The following is a 24,006-nucleotide window of genomic DNA, read 5'->3' as shown; positions in this document are numbered from 1 at the left end:
TCGTCAAAGAGGAGTAATAACATTCAAACATCTAAATGTGTATATTGTCATGGAGACTATAGTACTATGGATGTACATAGAGAGAGTGAAAGACAGAGAAATGGAAAGGGAGGAAGATAAATGAGCATGGCCAGAGAAAAGGAGACCTTTCCTCATTAAATGTGTATTATCCTAAGGCCAGGCAGAAAACTCAATTACAGCCAAATATGCTTCCCACGAACTGACCAAGGGGCTGCAGATTTTGTTATTTCAATAATACAGGCTAGAGAGGAGGAAACATAGCAAAGGACTACTGCTGCAAATAGATGCCACACATTCAACTTCTGTAAACAATCTTGCCCTCGTTTCTTTCCAATTACAAAGTCCAATTTGTGCACAGCATGCATCCTAGAATAGTTCCTCATCAAATGTGGCTATATTGGCTACTGTATAGTGGGTTGTGGCTAACTATAGCCTACCTGCTACCAGCTATGGATCCATTTTGATGCTAGCTAAATTTGTGCCTTTACTACTTCCATATTATTCTGAGTCCAAGTGATCTCCCAGATAGCATAATCATGTACTGTGATTATAATTTACAACTTTTTTTAATCGCATACACTACCAGTCAAAAGTTTTAGAACACCTACTCATTCAAGGGTTTTTCTTAATTTTTACTATTTTCTACATTGTAGAATAATAGTGAAGACATCAAAACTATGAAATAACACATATGGAATCATGTAGTAACCAAAAAAGTGATAAACAAATCCAAATATATTTTATATTTGAGATTCTTCAAATAGCCACCCTTTGCCTTGATGACAGCTTTGCACACTCTTGGCATTCTCTCAACCAGCTTCACCTGGAATGCTTTTCCAACAGGCTTGAAGGAGTTCCTACATATGCTGAGCACTTGTTGGCTGCTTTTCCTTCACTCTGCGGTCCGACTCATCCCAAACCATCTCAATTTGTTTGAGGTCGGGGGATTGCCTGGAGGTGTGTTGGGTCATTGTCCTGTTGAAAAACAAATGATAGTCCCACTAAGTGCAAACCAAATGGGATTGCGTATCGCTGCAGAATGCTGTGGTAGCCATGCTGGTTAATTGTGCCTTGAATTCTAAATAAATCACAGACAGTTACCAGCAAAGCCCCCCACACCATAACACCTCCTCCTCCATGCTTTACGGTGGGAACTACACATGTGGAGATCATCCATCCATTCACCCACACCACATCTCACAAAGACACGGCGGTTGTAACCAAAAATGTCCACAGTTCTAATGTCCATTGCTCATGTGTCTTGGCCCAAGCAAGTCTCTTCTTCTTATTGGTGTCCTTTAGTAATGGTTTCTTTGCAGCAATTCGACCATGAAGGCCTGATTCACACAGTCTCCTCTGAACAGTTGATGTTGAGATGTGTCTGTAACTTGAACTCTGTGAAGCATTTATTTGGGCTGCAATTTCTGAGGCTGGTAACTCTAATTAACTTACCCTCTGCAGCAGAGGTAACTCTGGGTCTTCCATTCCTGTGGCGGTCCTCATGAGAGCCAGTTTCATCATAGCGCTTGATGGTTTTTGCGACTGCACTTGAAGAAACTTTCAAAGTTCTTGAGATTTTCTGTATTGACTGACCTTCATGTCTTAAAGTAATGATGGACTGTCGTTTCTCTTTGCTTATTTGAGCTGTTCTTGCCATAATATGGACTTGGTCTTTTACCGAATAGGGCTATCTTCTGAATACCCCCCTTACCTTGTCACAATACAACTGATTGGCCCAAACGCATTAAGAAGGAAATAAATTCCACAAATTAACTTTTAACAAGGCACACCTGTTAATTGAAATGCATTCCAGTTGACTACCTCATGAAGCTGGTTGAGAGAATGCCAAGAGTGTGCAAAGCCGTCGTCAAGGGTGGCTATTTGAATATATAAAATATATTTGGATTTTTCTAAATACTTTTTTGGTTGTTACATGATTCCATATAAATAAAGAAAAACCCTTGAATGAGTAGGTGTTCTTAAACTTTTGACCAGTAGTGTAATTAGCAAGTATCATTGCAAATCTAATTTCCAAGTGCTCCCATTCACTGGAAATGTGGAGGTCTCTTTATTCTTGTACTGTATTATTCATTTGACCTGTTCCTTGTGCTCTATGTAATGCACGGTAGTGGGGTGTGATGCAACAATAACTGATCTTTTTGTCAGTTACAGTATTGTTGTGGTTTATACTGTATGCTCTTTATGTATGGTTATTCGTGAAATCCAATCTCCATATTTTCTCAATAGTATCTAACCAAGCATTTACATAGAGGATACTGGTGATGTTACAGTAATAATGATGCTGTTGATGATAATAGTGGGGATATCACCATCATCAATAACTCAACAACTAACACCGCCAATAAAAACAGCCCCATTGCTCAGTGTTGCAGGATGATGATGATGTGTTGCTCTCTGTGTTTCTGCTTAGTTTTTGTTTATGCCTGTTTTTAATAGTCTCCTAGTTAGCAGAGAGGGAGAGAGTGATCAGTGTGTGTGTGTTCCAATTATCATCCCATTAGTGAGGTTCAGATCCTCTCCTGCTATGTCCACTATACACATATTAATGAATCGTTCTCTAACACTAATGAGTAGATGAGGGGAGGGCACCCAGTAGGAAAGGGAGCATACCTGGGATGAGGGCTTGTTGTGGTTCTGTGTCCTATGTAGTGCACTACTTTTGGCCAGAGGCCTATGGAGTAGTGCACTATATAGGGGACAGGGTGCCATTTGAGACACAACTTGTATTTTTGTCAGTGGGTTCAGGCATAACAGGCTACACTCTAGAATTATAAAGTTTGGTGTCTGACTCAACCTGCGTTGTCGATGACTCAGATAATATGGAGTGTCTATATGAGCCTCCTGGGGCGGCAGGTAGATTAGTGGTTAAGAGCGTTGTGCCAGTAACCGAAAGGTTGCTGGTTCTAATCCCTGAGCTGACTAGGTGAAAAATCTGTTGATGTGCCCTTGAGCAAGGCACTTAACCCTAATTGCTCCTGTAAGTTGCTCTGGATAAGAGCGTCTGCTAAATTACTAAAATGTAATGTTAGTTTTGTTCACACTCTCAACCAATGCATCATGCTTTTCAGCACATAGTGCATACAGGTAACTGCCAAAATAAAGGGAACACCAACATAAAGTGTCTTAATAGGGCGTTGGGCCACCATGAACCAGTACAGCTTCAATGCACCTTGGCATATATTCTACAAGTGTCTGGAACTCTATTGGAGAAATTCGACACCGTTCTTTCAAAATAAATTCCATCATTTGGTGTTTTGTTGATGGTGGTGGAAAATGCTGTCTCAAGCGCCCCTCCAGAATCTCCCATAAGTGTTCAATTGGGTTGAGATCTGGTGACAGACGGCCATGGCATATGGTTTACATCGTTTTCATGCTGATCAAACTATTCAGTGACCACTAGTGCCCTGTGGATGGGGTCATTGTCATCCTATGGGGGCATAGCCATGATAGCCCAAATAATGGCCGGAATAATGGCCTGCCAAGCATTTTTATACATGACCCTTAGCATGATGGGATGTTGATTCCTTAACTCAGGAACCACACCTGTGTGGAAGCACCTGCTTTCAATATACTTTATCCCTCATTTACTCAAGTATTTCCATTATTTGGGCAGTTACCTGTACATCAATTATAAGTGGATTACCTCAGGATATGGTGGAGTTGTGGTAGGCAGCAATCCCTTTGGTGGCCAGATGAGACAAAGGAATGGTTTGTTGAAGAGTAGACTGATCATTAGTGTTTGTTGTTGTGGCTCTAGATGGGCATTGCAGCTCCGTAATTGCTTTCCATGTATTTTCATCTCCAGTGAAAGAATACTTTAAGGTTAAGTCTTAGATGTTTTTATTTCAAAGCTTTGGGTACTACTGCTTTTCAGAAGCAACCTACTCATGAACGCTGTAAACATTGCCTTCCCACAGGCATTTACCTGTATTTGCACATTCCAGTTTACTTTGATGTTAACCATGTATCCCCCCTTTCTTTCTCCAGTGGGCCGCCTCCTCATCGAGTTTGCCTCCCAGATGACGATGGAACGGGTGCAGAAGGAGAACCCCAATGTGACGGAAGGGGGCAAGTACACCCCACCGGACTGCCGCACTAAGCAGAAGGTGGCTATCATTATCCCGTTCAGACACAGAGACAACCACCTCAAGTACTGGCTGCACTACCTGCACCCCATCCTACGACGGCAGAAGATCGACTATGGCATCTATATCATAACCCAGGTCAGTGTTTAGGATCAACTGATTTAGGATCAGCTTCTTCTACCCTGGACCTAACTTTAACTATCAACAGAAATTAGCCACACAACAAAGTGGGCCCTTGAACCATAGATATTATGGAATTATAATGCTGTGCATCACTACCTTTTCCAGTACAAGATTAATGATAAGCCAATGCACGCTGCTGTTTCATCCTCATCCGTCCACTGAGTGACACATTCCATTCCCAAAACACTTCAAGAGAGGTCAAAGGAGCAGCTTATTCATTTAGGGGCAGGATCGTTCAACTTCTAGTGCCCCAGCCCGTCCATGTCCACCATGAGACAATAGAAGTATCGTACGATTCCACCACGCAGGGGAGGATGCTGGGTAATGAGCTCTGATGTCCTCCGTCAGTCCTTCCTGTGGGTGCAGCGCCCTAATCACTCCCTCTGTGGAACAGGTGGTTTGGTTCCGCCTGCTCAGCTCAGCCCAACCTGTCTCTTGATGTATGTCCCAGGCTCTCATATCTCCGTTATTATCCATGTCAGAGGCCTCGCCTTCTCTATTATTAATGCTGCGCTGGTTGTTCTTCTGCACTGGGAGCAGAGAAGCAGAAAAGAAGAGTGTGTGCGTGTATGCAATGCATTTGTTTCCCCCTTTCATTTCCATCTGGTCTATTCTCCCTGGACATCTACTGTAGCTTTAGCTGTTTTCCTATGAAAAGCAAGGCTATTATTTAGGCTATGCAAAAGTTTGGATGATGAGCAGAACATGGTTCTTTTCACCAAAAAGGGTTCTACTTGCAACCAAAAAGGGTTCTACTATGGGGACAGCCGAAGAACGCTTTTGGTACCCTTTTTTTCTAAGAGTGTAGTTGCATCTCTGGTTTGTGGCTTTATGTGTTTTTGAAATAAAGCCTATAACGACCTGTCCCTCCAAATTAGTGTTTTGTGATATATCTGACTTTTGTCTTTGTGCAACATAATTAGCATTGTGACTAAACTCACTATTGAGCCTGAGCGAGCTATGAAATACTGTCTGTGTACCCTGTACTAAAATACTTATAACTACTAGGCTAATAAATAATCACATTTTCCTTTCGATTATTTCATTAACCTACAGTATATCATGTTATTTCAAGTTATTCCTTTGGAGCACATGCAAAAGCGATTTAGAGTTGTTGAATGGGAGTGACGAGTGTGTTGATATAACGGTAATATTATCAAAATTCTGCTTTCAATCGGCATAGTACTGTATGATTCAGTGCAATGCCTATCACATCATTCAAAATATCAGAATTGGTTAAATAACGTTATGCATGCCAACATATAAGGCAAGAATTAAGAGTAGGCAAAGTTATCGTGTCAGGCGAAATTATAGTTATCAAATGTTTTACCATTGGAACATTTGATGTACAGTCACATTCACCTTGGTTGTCTGAAGCGTGCTGTAGAGTTACAACTCAAATCTCTTTGAAAGAGTCTTCTAATAAAAGCCTATAGCCAACATAACATTTACATTTACGTCATTTAGCAGACGCTCTTATCCAGAGCGACTTACAAATTGGTGCATTCACCTTATAGCCGGTGGGATAACCACTTTACAATATGTCTTTGGGGTGGGGTGGGGTAAGGGGGGGTAGAAGGATTACTTTATCCTATCCCAGGTATTCCTTAAAGAGGTGGGGTTTCAAGTGTCTCCGGAAGGTGGTGAGTGACTCCGCTGTCCTGGCGTCGTGAGGGAGCTTGTTCCACCATTGGGGTGCCAGAGCAGCGAACAGTTTTGACTGGGCTGAGCGGGAACTGTGCTTCTGCAGAGGTAGGAGGGCCAGCAGGCCAGAGGTGGATGAACGCAATGCCCTCGTTTGGGTGTAGGGACTGATCAGAGCCTGAAGGTACGGAGGTGCTGTTCCCCTCACAGCTCCGTAGGCACGCACCATGGTCTTGTAGCAGATGCGAGCTTCAACTGGAAGCCAGTGGAGTGTGTGGAGGAGCGGGGTGACGTGAGAGAACTTGGGAAGGTTGAACACCAGACGGGCTGCAGCGTTCTGGATGAGTTGTAGAGGTTTAATGGCACAGGCAGGGAGCCCAGCCAACAGCGAGTTGCAGTAATCCAGACGGGAGATGACAAGTGCCTGGATTAGGACCTGTGCCGCTTCCTGTGTAAGCCAGGGTCATACTCTGCGAATGTTGTAGAGCATGAACCTACAGGATCGGGTCACCGCCTTGATGTTAGCGGAGAATGACAGGGTGTTGTCCAGGGTCACGCCAAGGCTCTTCGCACTCTGGGAGGAGGACACAACGGAGTTGTCAACCGTGATGGCGAGATCATGGAACGGGCAGTCATTCCCCGGGAGGAAGAGCAGCTCCGTCTTGCCGAGGTTCAGCTTGAGGTGGTGATCCGTCATCCACACTGATATGTCTGCCAGACATGCAGAAATGCGATTTGGCACCTGGTTATCAGAAGGGGGAAAGGAGAAGATTAGTTGTGTGTCGTCTGCGTAGCAATGATAGGAGAGGCCATGTGAGGATATGACAGAGCCAAGTGACTTGGTGTATAGCGAGAATAGGAGAGGGCCTAGGACTGAGCCCTGGGGGACACCAGTGGTGAGAGCACGTGGTGCGGAGACAGATTCTCGCCACGCCACTTGGTAGGAGCGACCGGTCAGGTAGGACGCAATCCAAGAGTGAGCAGCGCCGGAGATGCCCAACTTTGAGAGGGTGTAGAGGAGGATCTGATGGTTCACAGTATCAAAGGCAGCAGACAGGTCTAGAAGGACAAGAGGAGAGAGAGTTAGCTTTAGCAATGCGGAGAGCCTCCGTGACACAGAGAAGAGCAGTCTCAGTTGAATGACCAGTCTTGAAACCTGACTGGTTTGGATCAAGAAGGTCATTCTGAGAGAGATAGCAAGAGAGTTGGCTAAAGACGGCACGCTCAAGAGTTTTGGAGAGAAAAGAAAGAAGGGATACTGGAAAAGAAAGAAGATGTTTACAATCAATGTTGTTTAGATAATACAATTGTTTAATTGAAACTTAAATAAACAATTCCCAGAATCAAATATAGGCTGCAAAAATCCTATGTTTTATTTAATTAGCAAAAATATTCCATTCATCATTTGAACGAAAGCTTCAATTAGCCAACAAATAAAGCTAAAACAATGTAGGGCTATAAGGCACAAGTGTCTTATTTTTCGAAAATCAAGTGTAATTTGGCCATTAATTTACACGTTCTCTCTCAACTCTGAGACCACCAGCAAGCTGATTTTCTTGCTCGATGCAGGACTCTGTAGTGCGAGAGGAGAGAGAATCTCGGACAGAAACAATCACACCTCCATTAATTTACAAAAGGATAGTCTAATAGCTCGGGTAGGTGTGAATGCTGTGTTCAGTCATCTGAGCGAGGGTAGGGGCGCAGACTGATCACTAGAAATAGACTTCAATTTCGATTGGTGCCACCGCAGTCCACAATGTACTAGCAAGGTGCAAGAATACTGTGAATACTGATGATACCTGATGGTAATAGCGCGTCATAAAAAGGGGTATAGTACGTTCACCTGACACAAGACTAAAATGTGAAATATCTAACTCAATACCATGGACCTGATTTGCCCTAAAGAAAATGCATCAACCCCCTACAAATACACTACCGGTCAAACGTTTTAGAACACCTACTCATTCATGGGTTTTTCTTTATTTTTACTATTTTCTACATTGTAGAATAATAGTGAAGACATCAAAACTATGAAATAACATATATGGAATCATGTAGTAACCAAAAAAAGTGTTAAACAAATCAAAATATATTTGAGATTCTTCAAATAGCCACCCTTTGCCTTGATGACTGCTTTGCACACTCTTGGCATTCTCTCAACCAGCTTCATGAGGTAGTCACCTGGAATGCATTTCAATTAACAGGTGTGCCTTCTTAAAAGTTAATTTGTGGAATTTCTTTCCTTCTTAATGCATTTGAGCCAATCAGTTGTGTTGTGACAATGTATGGGAGGGGGGGGGGGGGGGGGGGTATACAGAAGATAGACCTATTCGGTAAAAGACCAAGTCCATATTATGGCAAGAACAGCTCAAATAAGCAAAGAGAAATGACAGTCCATCGTTACTTTAAGACATGAAGGTCAGTCAATCCAGAAAATGTCAAGAACTCAAGAAGTTTCTTCAGGTGCAGTCACAAAAACCATCAAGAGCTATGATGAAACTGACTCTCATGAGGACCGCCACAGGAATTGAAGACCCAGAGTTACCTCTGCTGCAGAGGATAAGTCCATTAGCGTTACCAGCCTCAGAAATTGCAGCCCAAATAAATGCTTCACAGAATTCAAGTTACAGACACATCTCAACATCAACTGTGTGAATCAGGCCTTCATGGTCAGATTGCTGCAAAGAAACCCCTACTAAAGGACACCAATAATAAGAAGAGACTTGCTTGGGCCAAGAAACACGAGCAATGGAAATTTGTCCTTTGGTCTGGAGTCCAAATTTGAGATTTTTGGTTCCAACCGCTGTGTCTTTGTGAGACGTGGTGTGGGTGAACGGATGATCTCCGCTTGTGTATTTCCCACCGTAAAGCATGAAGGAGGAGGTGTTATGGTGTGGGGGTGCTTTGCTGGTGACACTGTCTGTAATTTATTTAGAATTCAAGACACATTTAACCAGCATGGCTACCACAGCATTCTGCAGCGAAATGCCATCCCATCTGGTTTGGGCTTAGTTGGACTATCATTTGTTTTTCAACAGGACAATGACCCAACACACCTCCAGGCTGTGTAAGGGCTATTTTACCAAGAAGGAGAGTGATGGGGTGCTGCATCAGATGACCTGGCCTCCACAATCCCCCGACCTCAACCTAATTGAGATGGTTTGGGATGAGTCGGACGGCAGAGTGAAGGAAAAGCAGCCAACAAGTGCTCAGCATATGTGGGAACTCCTTCAAGACTGTTGGAAAAGCATTCCAGCTGAAGCTGGTTGAGAGAATGCCAAGAGTGTGCAAAATATATTTTGATTTGTTTAACACTTATTTGGTTACTACATGATTCTATATGTGTTCTTTCATAGTTTTGATGTCTTCACTATTATTCTACAATGTAGAAAATAGTAAAAATAAAGAAAAACCCTTGAATGAGTAGGTGTTCTAAAACTTTTGACCGGTAGTGTATGTCAATCTATTATAATCCACATAATTATCAAAACAACCTTATAATAGTTAATGATTTATATACTATATGTCCAATCGAAAGAAGCATAAACAGTATTTGTTCATCAACATCTTTCTGTTTGCATTAATAAAATAATGATAAAAAAGACTAGATGGAGTACATGTGCTCAAAGATGCCCTTTGGTGGTTCAAATTAGCATTAACGGCAAGCACTGCAACTCACCGAAGCGTACCACAGCATACCGCACGCTGTATGCAGTATGACGCAACTTTTAAATGAGGAACCACTGTACACATCATGGCAGTTTTATTTCCCAGGTTAACTCTCTCCATATGGCTCAGTCAGATAGTGAGTGTTGCTCTGTACTTGTTACTATACTAGGGTCTTCACACCGCGGCTGCACTGGGATATACTCCCTCCCACAACAACACAACCAGAGGAGGAGGGAGAGAAGCCTTGACAATCACAAGGCACCCACAATCCAAGTATACAAGAGATGGGATTTTGACTCACTAGTCCATGCCTTTCTGTTGCTGCCATTTCAACTATATTGCCCTCCTCTCTCGTAGGAGGATACTTTATCCATCATGCGCACCAGAGTGTTAAATTATTGTAAGTCTGAGCATTTTACTGAGAGCAGTGGGGAGAGAGCAGAGCAGTGGGGAGGAAAATTTGATAATTTCCCATTTTATCATGCTTGCAGATCATTTCTGCCATGTCCTATGAGTCAAAACAGTCGTTTGAGAGAAATTCGCCAGAGACAGAGAGATATCTTCTCCAGCTGCCACACCCCGGGCCAGCAGCATCAGTGCTCTTTCAGTACCAGCTCTGTCACTCAGTAGAAGAGTTCTGCTTTGCTCCTAATCTGATTCTGAACATGTGAACTCTTCCTGGAGATGCACAGACACAGGTAAAAGCCCCATTGGGGTTAAAGTGGTGCAGCAAAGTGCTTCAACCCCATTACTGTGCAATGAGCTTAGGGCTGTGGTGGCATCATGGCACCACATGTAGCCTAAATTGACCAGTGGGAAAACAAATGGGGGAAAGCCTGGCAGACAGATACAAAGGCCTCCCTGTTCACCCAGTGGACTTCTACCTGATCTCAGATAGAGACTCAGCAGTGTATTCATACCTTACCAGGACACTAAGGACAGCCAGCCATTGGAAAGCCATAGCTGCTGTTATAACTATGTTCTGTGTGGGCGGCTGGACGTGGTGCTGCTGGGATCTGGGTCTATCTGCAGCAGAGCTGTAGTACCTGCCAGGAACCAGTGCCAATGTTTGCCCGTCGCCCCCATGATGCTCATCATGTTCACTGGAAGGAGGCCCAGACTGGGGGACTAAAAAAGGAACACATAATATTGCTGGCGGTGCTGTTAACATGCTGTTGAAAAGGGGAAAGGAAGATGCTATCTACAGTCACTGGAGAATATATTTTAGGTTAGATCCCATTTTCAACTAAATGATTAGAAACAGTACCAGATGACGTAACATAATGACATGTGTGACAGAACATAGTGTGACAGCTGATCTACAAAGCAGCGGTGTAGTGATTGATTCTGTGCTGTCTCATCTGGTGCCTCCGTGATCAGCACTAGCTGGCTGGCTGGGACGTGTGTGTTAGAGAGGGGATGTTGGTCACACAGACTAATAGTATGCAGTCACAGAGGATACTGCTTGTCCTAGTGATGACATGGAGATTGCTTGGAGCCTTGGACAGAGATCTTATGAGATTCATTTGAATACATGTATCAGAAGACATGCATAGTCACTTGAATAAATATAATTTAAATCCCCATTTCCACAAACACAGGATGGTGCCCATGCTAGAACAATCTCAGTATACTTTAACTAACTGCATGGTTTGCAAATCATGGTTCATAGTAATGGCACAAAGTACTGCAATTTGCTGAGGGCTTTATGTATGCTGCCCTCTATGTTATCTAAGCTGAGGCTATAGGCTGAACTCCTCATGATTATCAACACATGACATGGTTATTTCTCACCCCTGAGATGGTGAGGTCCTCAGAGGCAGACTACTTAATATCAGTATCATAATGGTATGGACCTTTACACTTTCAGCATTTCAAAAGAATGGCTACTTATAGACGGGTAGGTTGTTTAGCAACAAAACCGATGTGTACGCAACTATGGGGCAAAACAGACAGGGTTGGCTTAGATAGTTGACAACATGTAAACTATATTTGGTCTCCAATGTTTATTGAAAACATAAATAAATGTGCACAATGAGCAAATACATCGTTACAGTTGTTGGTTAGATAGCTAGCGAATTTTTGCCATATTAGCATAGACGTGGCATCAGTCAAAACACCTCAAAACTAGATATGGTATCAAGAACAAGATTCAAGTAACTGAAACGAGCCAACTACGATTCACCACATGGAAGCTTCTTGTCATTGTTGCTAGCTATCTGGCCATCCAGAATCACAAAAACACACAGACTTCTGCCCCATTGAAGCATGTGCATCATTTTTGTGACGTTGTCAGCTAACCCATCTATTGCAAAAAGTGTGAATTATTTTGTCTCTAGTCTCTATCTTTGATGAGCCTTTAGGTATCTTTCCTTGACCCAAGTAGTACAGAAATTCAAGCCCCCCTTAAGCGGTAATCATAATTTTTAGGCAGACTTAAGAAATCTCCTGCTAAACCGCTCAGACTAAAGAAAGGCTCCTCCCTCTCTTTTAATGGTGCCTTTTCCTCATTTTACATTTGAGTCATTTAGCAGACGCTCTTATCCAGAGCGACTTACAGTTAGTGAGTGCATACATTTTTCCTCCTCAGGTCTAATAACCAGTGTGGGATTGTGATACACTCTTCATCCGGCACAATTTTCTCTCTCCACTGGTATGAGTAGCAAAAGCAGAAAAGGAGGAGGTTTGTGCAATTGACCAAGGAATAGGATATCGATCTTATGAACAACTCTTTCGGCCCTCTGTGACTGTGTGTTCTAAAAACCATTCGTACTGTTTTGCAGAGCGGAGAGCAGACAGTGTAAAGTTACTAGCGTCACACTCTCCAACCAAGCGAAACAGGCAGCCAGTCTGACTCTGAACTGGGTTGTTCGTAACTGGAGTGCAGAGTATTACACAGAGGTCGCTGTTCAGAGTAGAGGCAAGAGAGGGAAAGAGGTGAATAACTCTCAAAGATGACGGGGAACAAACATTTGGAATGATTGGTGGGCTTGGAGTGGGAGCAAGCACAATATTACTACACTGATGGCTGAGGAAGTCTATCACTCTTTTAAAAAAGAAGAAGAGAAAAGGCCAAGGACTTGATGATGATGGGACCCATTTGCTTGGAATAAGTCCCAAAGGGAGCTGATGTACACTATTGCCATATGCTGCATTATTAAAGAGTTAAATGCTGAAGACACATTTCTGTTGAATGCATTCAGTTGTGCAACTGACTAAGTATACAACTCAATGAACATGGTAGATGATCATAAAATGGTAGTCTCAAGACAAAACTTGTGTAACCAGGAATCTTAAGGATGACTACATGTGGATACCATTCGATGCGGTAGTCAAGCGATAAATAGAGTAAAATAGAAACTATGTTCAAGGGATCATGATTTAGTCTAAGTATTAGAGTTTTCCATTTAGCTAACTGCATAAATTACTTAATGAATCCTGTCGCTTCACATTATGCCGGGTTCTCTCTTTTGCACAGGGTTGAAATGTCATGGTATTTATACAGTGCCTCTTTTGTTATATTCAATCTTGCCCCTCTCTCTGTGTCTGACAGCTTCGCTATTCAAGAGGGGAGGAAAATCCTGCCTAATTCCAATGACATTGACAAATCACAGTAAAACCTGGTGAAAATGTCATTCATATTCCAATGTGATTCATTCTTCCTGACTCCAATTTCTAAAATGTATGTTATTTGGGTTGCCTGTTGTTCTCCGCCAAGCCAGCAATCCTTATCTAGGCAGGATAAGTGCCACTCGGAGTGACAGCAAACCATAGCATGCTGATGGTGCTGGGGCTTTGTGTAAGCCGGGGGTAAACTTAATGGATTCTGTAATAAACCTTGAAACAATCCTTCCTCAATTGTTAATCTATTGAGCCTGTCATAAATAAAACATAATGGAAGGAAACATATTATATTATGGCCCTGTAATGCCAATGGTTGTGGAGTGTAATTCCAAGGATAGGCAAGATTAAACATCGCATACTAGCTGGTACTCCTGCTGTCTTTGTATTGTTGGAAGGGGAGTCTTGTTCTCTCTCTCTCTCTCTCTCTCTCTCTCTCGCTCTCTCTCTCTCTCTCTCTCCCGCCTCGATCTGAGAATGTCTAAGATAATCCTTAGCACAGCGTGCTATGCTTGGAGATCATCTCTCTCACTCTCTGTTATGGTGCAGGATTGTATTTCTGCACCACTGCTAAAGCTTGAGGACTCTAGAATCACAGAGACAGTGAGATAAAATAATGAGCTGCCAACAGCAGAAAACCCATATAATATGTTAAACACTCCATGGATGGAACTAGGCCAAATGTACAGTATCAGAACTGTGTGCTATATACAGTACATTATCAGAGCCCTCAAATGTATGATAACATCCAAACAACCTCCATTAAAATCAACACCTATAGTGCTGAACAAACACCCCTTGTTATAATATACAGAATGTACTGTATAGCGGTAAAATTAGACAATCAAATTCATGGTAGAGGTGGGAAGAAACCCTCCAATATCTAATCTGTGAGAAAAAGCTATCCTGTCAATAGAGCTTTTCAGTTCTCAGCTAAAATTATTAATATTATTGATTGGTGTAGTTTCAGATGTTGTTCTTCTCAAGGACTCCCTGGCCTGCCGTTTCTGCTTTCAGGGCTGAAGTTCTATCTGCCTCTCATGAACAATTTAATGCACCACCGCAAAGTGCATCTTGTCAAGATGTTCGACACGTCCTTCAATCTCAATGTCTTTCAGCTTTCTTCCCTCACACCCCTGTGACCATTCTGGTCTCTTAATACTAAATTACACAGTTTGTTTCTGGGCTATAAAATCTAAATCATTTAATCAGGAGAGAGATACAGTAGAGAAACTTAATTTGTCTTCGACCACTTAACCTCATTGACATTTTAAAACATAGCCTGAACAGACTTTGACAGACCTACCTAGAACTTAGTAGAGCAGTAGTGTGTTAATGTTTCTATCAGATATCCTCTTCCATGACATGTTCTTATTATTGAGGGAGTGTCAGGTCACAACCTATATACTGTACTTCCACGGCAGCCTAGAGGCTTCACCACCGGGGTATAGAGAGCCTGCCTCCTGCAAAGTCAATGAAACCTGACTCTGCAATTACAAGCCGCTGGAGTGGAACACGGCTAATTGTGAGTAACGGACGTCTGGCACCTTGACCCCATGAAGCCAGTTCAATCAGCCGCTAGGTGCTAACACTAGCCCACGCCATGCAGCCAGGGGGGGAGAGCTGAGCTATGAGCTGTGGGCATCAGCACAATCACAGCACTGTGTATGCAGGGCTGGTCCAGTCAGCAGCGCTCAACCCTGACCATGTAATGGGCTGTCCTTCAAAGAAGAAATGTCCCGTGGGTGTGCCTCTCTTCTCCCCCTTTCTCTCCTCTACTCTCCCTCTCCTCTCTCTTTCCCTCCTCTCCTTTTTCCCATCCTCTCCCTCTCTACCATGCCAACCTCAGAGCTAATCGGAGTGCCAGTCAGGGACGGACAAGGATCCTCGCTGGATCCAACACAGCCTTCCTAATCCATCATGCAGGGAGAGGAGAGGAGGAGAGATGAGGAGAGCCCTTTACTCTATTCACTTGACTCATCACGCTCTCAGGGTCTCGGGCTATATCCCAAATGACACCCTATTTCCTTTTATAGTGCACTACTTTTGACCAGGGCCTATAGGGATCTGGTCTGGTATACTGGAGCTGTTGTCTTGATGGTCGGTAGCCCTGAAATTAAAACGAGTCACAGAAATCAAGCAGTAATGGAAAATGACTGTCAGGAATAACCAGTGACTGACTGTGATTGTAGGGTGTCTGTTGGACTTTGTGGATATTGATGATGATGATGATGATGATGATGATGATGATGATGATGACTCCCAATACGGTTGGAACTCAGATAGGATCTCAGAATTGTCTGCATTTGCTCTTGACTGTGTGGTTTGGTAGATCAGTTCAATAGCTCGTTTGCTTTACTGCAGAATAGCATAGCATCTCTTTTCAAATGCTGACTTTAACCTCAATGGAACCATTACATATCTGCATTTAGTATAGGCTACTTGGTCTACTCATACCTGCTTGTATTTACATCACATATTCACTCTCTATATCAAGGACAGTTGTCTACACACTCAGTGAGCTACAAATAATGACTGTATTGCCAATACAATTGACCAGATACTTATTTTAAAGGCAGAGAAACAACCTAGTCCATGTATTTGTTCTCAATAGTCTCTGTCTTGACAGCTGCATTAATGATTCAAGTTTTTAGAGGTATTTTATGAAATACCTTACCTGCGTTGTTGTTTAATGTTAGATTTGAAAAAATATAAGGGGAGCCATGTTAAGGGTTGAATTCATCTTAATGACCCAGGATTTGTATCTATTCCACAACAAAGGACACATCTAACAAGCTCAAAACTATATCATACAATGGTCTAGTTTTGTCATATTCATGTAATTAATGAAATCCTAGTGTCACTGTAACTGATGGATCTTCTATCCTCTATCTCCTAAGTACTACTTTGGGTCTTAGTTGTTAGATTATACTAATGGCATTTGCCATACTTAAATCCATGTCATTTATAGATAGAAGTGGAATCAATTCATCCATTTATTCAATTGTGTGTGTGCACTTCCCTGTTTTATTCAGTGTAATTGGATGGGTAATTAAAGTGTAAAAGCAGCAGCATCTAACTGTAAATCCTGCTATTCACACACACACACACACACACACACACACACACACACACACACACACACACACACACACACACACCAGGGTTTAAATACACAATCCTATTACTGGTGGCTGGAGCAGAATGAGGTCCATTTAGGAAATTAAAGACTAATTATTGAATTGCCTAATGTCCTCTCTCATTGTACTCTGAGTGTACAAAACATTAAGAACACCATGACATAGACTGACCAGGTGAATCCAGGTGAAAACTATGATCCTTTATTGATGCCACCTGTTAAATCCACTTCAATCAGAGTAGATGAAGGGGAGGAGACAGGTTAAAGAAGGATTTTTAAGCCTTGAGACAATTGAGACATGGATTGTGTATGTGTGCCATTCAGAGGGTGAATGGGCAAGACAAAATATTTAAGTGCCTTTGAATGGGGTATGGTAGTAGGTGCCAGGCGCACCGGTTTGTGTCAAGAACTGCAACGCTGCTGGGTTTTTTGTGCTCAACAGTTTCCTGTGTGTATCAAGAATGGTCCACCACCCAAAGGACATCCAGCCAACTTGACAAAACTGTGGAAAGCATTGGAGTCAACAATGGCCAGCATCACTGTGGAATGCTTTCGACATCATGTACAGTCTATGCCCCGAGTAATTGAGGCTGTTCTGATTAGGAAGGTGTTCTTAATGTTTTGTACACTCAGTGTATGTGCCCCCTTTTAGTGATTGTTTGACAGCAATTATGTGGGAACGAGCAAGTTGCTTCTTTTGACATTTACAAAATGACATTTTAGTATTCACTCATGTTTATTGGAACATTTATTGATGTTGTTAATAATGTGTAATGCACATGTTGGATGCAGTTTATTAATCGTGTTAATGTGTAAGATATTAATAATGAACCTTCTAAAAATGTCTGGGGTCTGCTAAACTGAAGGGAGTGAATTTAGTATTTAAATATTTGATTGGTCAAACACAAATCAGTAGGAAAATCCTGCAAACGCAGCATACATGATGAAAAAAAAAAAAATGTAATGATGCCAACATAGTGATAACAACAGTTATACGACTATGGTTAACACTAACCATGGACGGCATCTCCTCCCATTCCTTGTAGTAAAGTGTCCATACTGCAGTATGTTTTGCTGCAGAGCCGTTGCCTCTCCATTCTGACAGTGAGGTTGTCTATTGTAGGTGGACAGAATGCGTTGTGTTATTACCATTCTGACAGTGAGGTTGTCTATTGTAGGTGGACAGAATGCGTTGTGTTATTACCATTCTGACAGTGAGGTTGTCTATTGTAGGTGGACAGAATGCGTTGTGTTATTACCATTCTGACAGTGAGGTTGTCTATTGTAGGTGGACAGAATGCATTGTGTTATTACCATTCTGACAGTGAGGTTGTCTATTGTAGGTGGACAGAATGCGTTGTGTTATTACCATTCTGACAGTGAGGTTGTCTATTGTAGGTGGACAGAATGCGTTGTGTTATTACCATTCTGACAGTGAGGTTGTCTAGGTGGACAGACCCTCATTGGAAACACAGGCAGCAGACTGCTCTGGGATCCTGAGACTATGGAACTGGGGTTTAACCCATATAAACTGTCCATACTGAGAGTTGCTATATACAGCTTTAGAGGGGCCACAGCAGGAGATGGTCTGTGTCCCAAATGGCATCCTATTCCCTTTATAGTGCACTACAAAGTTGACGTAGACAATACGTTTTAAGTGCACTTTCACATTCGATTTTTCTAACATAAATCATTAGGGTTCTGGTCTAAAGTAGTGTACTATAAAGGGACTAGGGTGCCATGTGGGACGTAGCTATGGCTTGTTCTCCATATTGCTTGACCTTTAAAGGATTGGTAAATTGAGGTCAGCTTCTGTTATGCTTTAATTATAAACTGACCTGAGATAAATATATAGAAGGATTTAGGCTACCACCCATCCAATCGCATTGTTGTCCAGGGCACTGAGAATTGACACAGTTCAGGTGGAATCAATTTACAAAGAAATGAAATGGAATGAAATCCTGCCATGCAAGGATCCCCCTTCAACCCCCCAGCAAATGCATCAATAGCTTTGTTCACATGTTCAATATTTTATGATGGGTGCGGTATGAAGCCAGAATACTCAGTACAGAATGTTTCTGTTTTATATTAACCACGCTGTACCCTTACCAAAACAAATGTTGCCGGTCAGAGTAAATCCATAAAAAAACAAAAATACACCGGCTCAATCATTCAATAAACAGTACAATATTGGATTTACAGTAATAACATACAGCAATTATTTTTTACATTTACCTCATTTAGCAGATGCTCTTATCCAGAGCGACTTACAAATTGGTGCATTCAACTTATGATAGCCAGTGGGACAATGGGGGGGGGGGGGGGGGGGGGGTGTGTGGGGGGGGGGGGGGGGGTAGAAGGATCACTTTTATACTATTCCAGGTATTCCTTAAAGAGGTAGGGTTTCAAGTGTCTCCGGAAGGTGGTCAGTGACTCCGCTGTCCTAGCGTTGTGGGGGAGCTTGTTCCACCATTGGGGTGCCAGAGCAGCGAATAGCTTTGACTGGGCTGAGCGGGAACTGTGCTTCCGTAGAGGTAGGGGGGCTAGCAGGCCAGAGGTGGATGAACGTAGTGCCCTCGTTTGGGTGTAGGGTCTGATCAGAGCCTGAAGGTAATGAGGTGCCGTTCCCCTCACAGCTCCGTAGGCAAGCACCATGGTCTTGTAGTAGATGCGAGCCTCAACTGGAAGCCAGTGGAGTGTGCGGAGGAGCGGGCTGACATGAGAGAACTTGGGAAGGTTGAACACCAGACGGGCTGCAGCGTTCTGGATAAGTTGTAGGGGTTTAATGGCACAGGCAGGGAGCCCAGCCAACAGCGAGTTGCAGTAATCCAGACAGGAGATGACAAGTGCCTGGATTAGGACCTGTGCCGCTTTCTGTGTAAGGTAGGGTTGTACTCTGTGAATGTTGTAGACCATGAACCTGCAGGATCGGGTCGCCGCTTTGATGTTAGCGGAGAACAACAGGGTGTTGTCCAGGGTCACGCCAAGGTTCTTTGCACTCTGGGAGGAGGACACAATGGAGTTGTCAACCGTGATGGCGAGATCATGGAGCGGGCAGTCCTTCCCCGGGAGGAAGAGCAGCTCCGTCTTGCCGAGGTTCAGCTTGAGGTGGTGATCCGTCATCCACACTGATATGTCTGCCAGACATGCAGAGATGCGATTCGCCACCTGGTTATCAGAAGGGGGAAAGGAGAAAATTAATTGTGTGTCGTCTGCGTAGCAATGATAGGAGAGACCATGTGAGGATATGACAGAGCCAAGTGACTTGATGTATAGAGAGAATAGGAGAGGGCCTAGAACTGAGCCCTGGGGGACACCAGTGGTGAGAGCATGTGGTGCGGAGACAGATTCTCGCCACGCCACCTGGTAGGAGCGACCTGTCAGGTAGGACGCAATCCAAGAGTGAGCAGCGCCGGAGATGCCCAACTCTGAGAGGGTGGAGAGGAGGATCTGATCGTTCACAGTATCAAAGGCAGCAGATAGGTCTAGAAGGATAAGAGCAGAGGAGAGAGAGTTAGCTTTAGCAGTGCGGAGAGCCTCCGTGACACAGAGAAGAGCAGTCTCAGTTGAATGACCAGTCTTGAAACCTGACTGGTTTGGATCAAGAAGGTCATTTTGAGAGAGATAGCAGGAGAGTTGGCTAGAGACGGCACCCTCAAGAGTTTTGGAGAGAAAAGAAAGAAGGGATACTGGTCTGTAGTTGTTGACATCGGAGGGATCGAGTGTAGGTTTTTTGAGGAGGGGTGCATCTCTCGCTCTCTTGAAGACGGAAGGGACATGGCCAGCGGTCAAGGATGAGTTGATGAGTGAGGTGAGGTAAGGGAGAAGGTCTCCGGAAATGGTCTGGAGAAGAGAGGAGGGGATAGGGTCAAGCGGGCAGGTTGTTGGGCGGCCGGCCGTCACAAGTCGCAAGATTTCATCTGGAGAGAGAGGGGAGAAAGAAGTCAAAGCATAGGGGAGGGCAGTGTGAGCAGGATCAGCGGTGTCATTTGACTTAATAAATGAGGATCGGATGTCGTCAACCTTCTTTTTAAAATGGTTGATGAAGTCATCCACAGAGAGGGAGGAGGGAGGAGGAGGAGGATTCAGCAGGGAGGAGAAGGTGACAAAGAGCTTCCTAGGGTTAGAGGCAGAGGCTTGAAATTTAGAGTGGTAGAAAGTGGCTTTAGCAGCAGAAACAGAGGAAGAGAATGTAGAGAGGAGGGAGTGAAAAGATGACAGGTCCGCAGGGAGTCTAGTTTTCCTCCATTTCCACTCGGCTGGCCGGAGCCCTGTTCTGTGAGCTCGCAATGAGTCGTCAAGCCACGGAGCAGGAGGGGAGGACCGAGCCGGCCGGGAGGATAGGGGACATAGAGAGTCAAAAGATGCAGAAAGGGAGGAGAGGAGGGTTGAGGAGGCAGAATCAGGAGATCGGAGGGAGAAGGGAGAAGGATTTAGCAGAGGGAAGAGATGATAGGATGGAAGAGGAGAGAGTAGCGGGAGAGAGAGAGCGAAGGTTGCGACGGCACATTACCATCTGAGTAGATGCAGAGAGGGTAGTGTTGGAGGAGAGCGAGAGAGAAAAGGATACAAAGTAGTGGTCGGAGACTTGGAGGGGAGTTGCAGTGAGATTAGTAGAAGAACAGCATCTAGTAAAGATGAGGTCAAGCGTATTGCCTGCCTTGTGAGTAGGGGGGGACGGTGAGAGGGTGAGGTCAAAAGAGGAAAGGAGTGGAAATTATGATATAGTTCACAGAATCTGTTGTGATTTTTCCAGGTAGGATATATTTACCAGCGCACCATTTGACTAGATTGAGATTATTTGTGCTTGGAACACATCATGATGAACATGATTTTATACAATGCTCTCTCGTCATTAATGGAATGATGATTCTCTATTTTAATGATTCTCAACACATGGTGTAAAGCAACATGAGATGATAAGACAGATGCTCTTGGAATAATTAAAGAGAGCAGTCTGAAGGCTCATGATCGGGTTCCAATGCTCGCCACTGGGACCAAGTACAGTATTCATTTACATTCATATCATTCTGATAGTACTACTACATGTGGTCCTGCAAACACTGCTGCTCACCAGGTGTAGACGTTCTCATCTTGACTGAAGTGAGGATTTTCACAGACATGTAGCTGCATTTCTAATTATGTAACTGTATATAGGCTTGAAGGTACTAGGAGTATAGTTATAAATCTTCCAACCACGGTTCATTTGTAAGGTCAAGTCTCCGAAGTGAAAAGAGTGCTACAGTTATTATCTGTATTATTAGTGCTACAGTTATTAAATATGTTGATGTGCCCTTGAGCAAGGAGGCTGACCCTGTACACATTTCATTTCACTGCACGTATCTGATGACAAAACATATATATTTGTATCTTTTTGGGGGGAATGAGTGTGGTCAACGTGGGGGATAGCAACATCCTTTTTTTCCAGTTAACAGGTTAATTTAAGAGAGTGGCAGTCCTATTCAATTTCTCCTATCTATGTGAAGGGGAATGAATAGGCAGGTCTTAACGAAGGTCTTGTGGATGGTCTTCTCATTAACAATTGGAATACCACAGTACTAGCAGTAGGGCTGTGTCGGAAATGTCACCCTTTCCCTACATAGTGCACTAGTTTTGACCAAAGCCTGATCAAAAGCAGTGCACTATTTAGGGAATAGGGTGCCATTTGGGACACAGCTTAGGATTCATAGTGCCAACAGTACTGTAGTTGATCCAGAGATATGCATGTCTCATGAGGAGCTACAGTGAGGGAAAAAAGTATTTGATCCCCTGCTGATTTTGTACGTTTGCCCATTGACAAATAAATTATCAGTCTATCATTTTAATGGTAGGTTTATTTGAACAGTGAGAGACAGAATAACAACAACAAAAATCCTGAAAAACGCATGTCAAAAATTTTATAAATTGATTTGCTGTTAGGCTATGGTTCAACCCAGCACTCAGAGAAACAAACACGACAAAGGGAGTGGAAGAAACAAAAATATTTTAATAAAAGTTCAAATTGTCTTAGTCCAAAAAACAACTGAAGTAAAGGAACAGAGTGGGCTAGTCGGCTCCAGAGGAAGGAGAGGCTGAGGCAGGCAGGCAGGCAGGCAGGCAGGCAGACCGACAGGCAGGAAGGCAGGCAGGTTGGGAGGTATGTCCGAACGCTCTGGTAAGAACAACGATCTGGCGCCGGTGGAGAGCCATGCCCCGGAATTAATAGTGCAGGTTGATGAGAGAATAGGATGCAGCTGCGTAGGCAGGAATCACTGGAAACAACCCGCAGCTGCACAGGAGAGGCAGATCCTGAGCACGCCCCCTGATCCACTCCAGACACACCCACATAAAGGGGACAAACACACATACAGATACAACAGACACAGAGGGGACAAAACAAGGAGGAAGGGAAACAGAAAAGGGAGAGACAAGCTGCCCACATAACAGTACCCCCCCCTCAATGGTCGCCACCTGGCGACCCACCAGGCCTGTCAGGGTTGTCGTGATGGAAGTCCGTGATCAACTGAGGATCCAACACAAAACGCTTAGGGACCCAAGACCTCTCCTCTGGTCCATAACCTTCCCAATCGACTAGGTATTGGAGACCCCTACCCCGCCTCCGAGAGTCCAGTAGCCTACTGACGGTGTAGGCCGGATGGTCGTCAATGAGGCGAACAGGTGGAGGTGGAACAGCCGGCGGACACAAAAGGCTGGAGGACACAGGTTTCAGTTGGGAGACGTGGAAAGTAGGGTGTATCTTCATGGCTGAAGGCAACTTCAAACGAACCGCAGCGGGGTTAATGATGGACTCCACCACAAACGGACCCAGGTACCGAGGAGACAGCTTGCGTGATTTGGTACGAAGAGGTACGTTCTTAGACGACAGCCAAACCTCTTGACCAGGATGAAACACAGGTGCGGGAGTCCTGCTCCTATCCGCTGTCATCTTGTTCCTGTCGGTGGTCCGAAGCAACGCTTCCCGAGCGTCGCGCCACACTCTCTGGCAGCGGCGGAGGTTCTCCTGAACCGAAGGAACAGCCAATTCCTTCTCCTGAGCAGGAAACAGAGGGGGTTGATAACCCATGGTAACTTCGAAGGGTGAAAGACCAGTGGCAGAGGTGGTGAGGGAGTTGTGGGCGTACTCTATCCAAGGCAGATGTTTGGCCCAGGATGCTGGATGTTGAGCAGCCACACAACGAAGGGTTGCTTCGAGGTCTTGATTGGCTCTTTCTGTTTGACCGTTGGTCTGGGGATGAAACCCTGAGGACAGACTAACGGAAGCACCCAAAGCAGAACAGAAAACCTTCCAAACCCGGGAAGTAAACTGTGGGCCTCTATCAGATACGATGTCCACAGGTATTCCATGGGGACGGAATACATGTTGGACTAGGAGGTCCGCTGTCTCACTGGCAGACGGTAATTTTGGTAATGCTATATAGTGAACAGATTTAGAGAATCTGTCCACAATGGTAAGTATAGTATCATTACCTTCAGACTTGGGTAGGCCGGTGACAAAATCCATGGCTATGTGGGACCAGGGACGGCTGGGAACTGGGAGGGGTAGCAGCAGCCCCGAAGGGGACTGATGGGAGGCTTTGCCCCGAGCACAGGTTGAACAGGCTGCCACAAAAGCCCGAACGTCAG

General features: G+C 44.0%; 1 protein-coding gene across 1 annotated transcript in view; it reads left to right on the top strand.

The window, feature by feature from the left end:
* Positions 1-24,006, top strand: part of LOC311098936 (beta-1,4-galactosyltransferase 2-like) — a gene marked incomplete at both ends in the record, with an annotated part of 124,696 nt that overhangs the window by 49,087 nt on the left and 51,603 nt on the right. Inside the window, one exon of the mRNA XM_084139490.1 lies at positions 4,030-4,265. Within this exon, the coding sequence (XP_083995616.1) occupies positions 4,030-4,265 (236 nt within the window). The remainder of the gene's footprint in view (positions 1-4,029; positions 4,266-24,006) is intronic.

Source organism: Coregonus lavaretus (assembly GCF_964263955.1).
Source record: "Coregonus lavaretus genome assembly, chromosome: 23".
Taxonomy (NCBI): Eukaryota; Metazoa; Chordata; class Actinopteri; order Salmoniformes; family Salmonidae; genus Coregonus; species Coregonus lavaretus.
The sequence above is the reverse complement of the archived record's forward strand: the minus strand, read 5'-3'. Positions and strand labels throughout refer to the sequence as shown.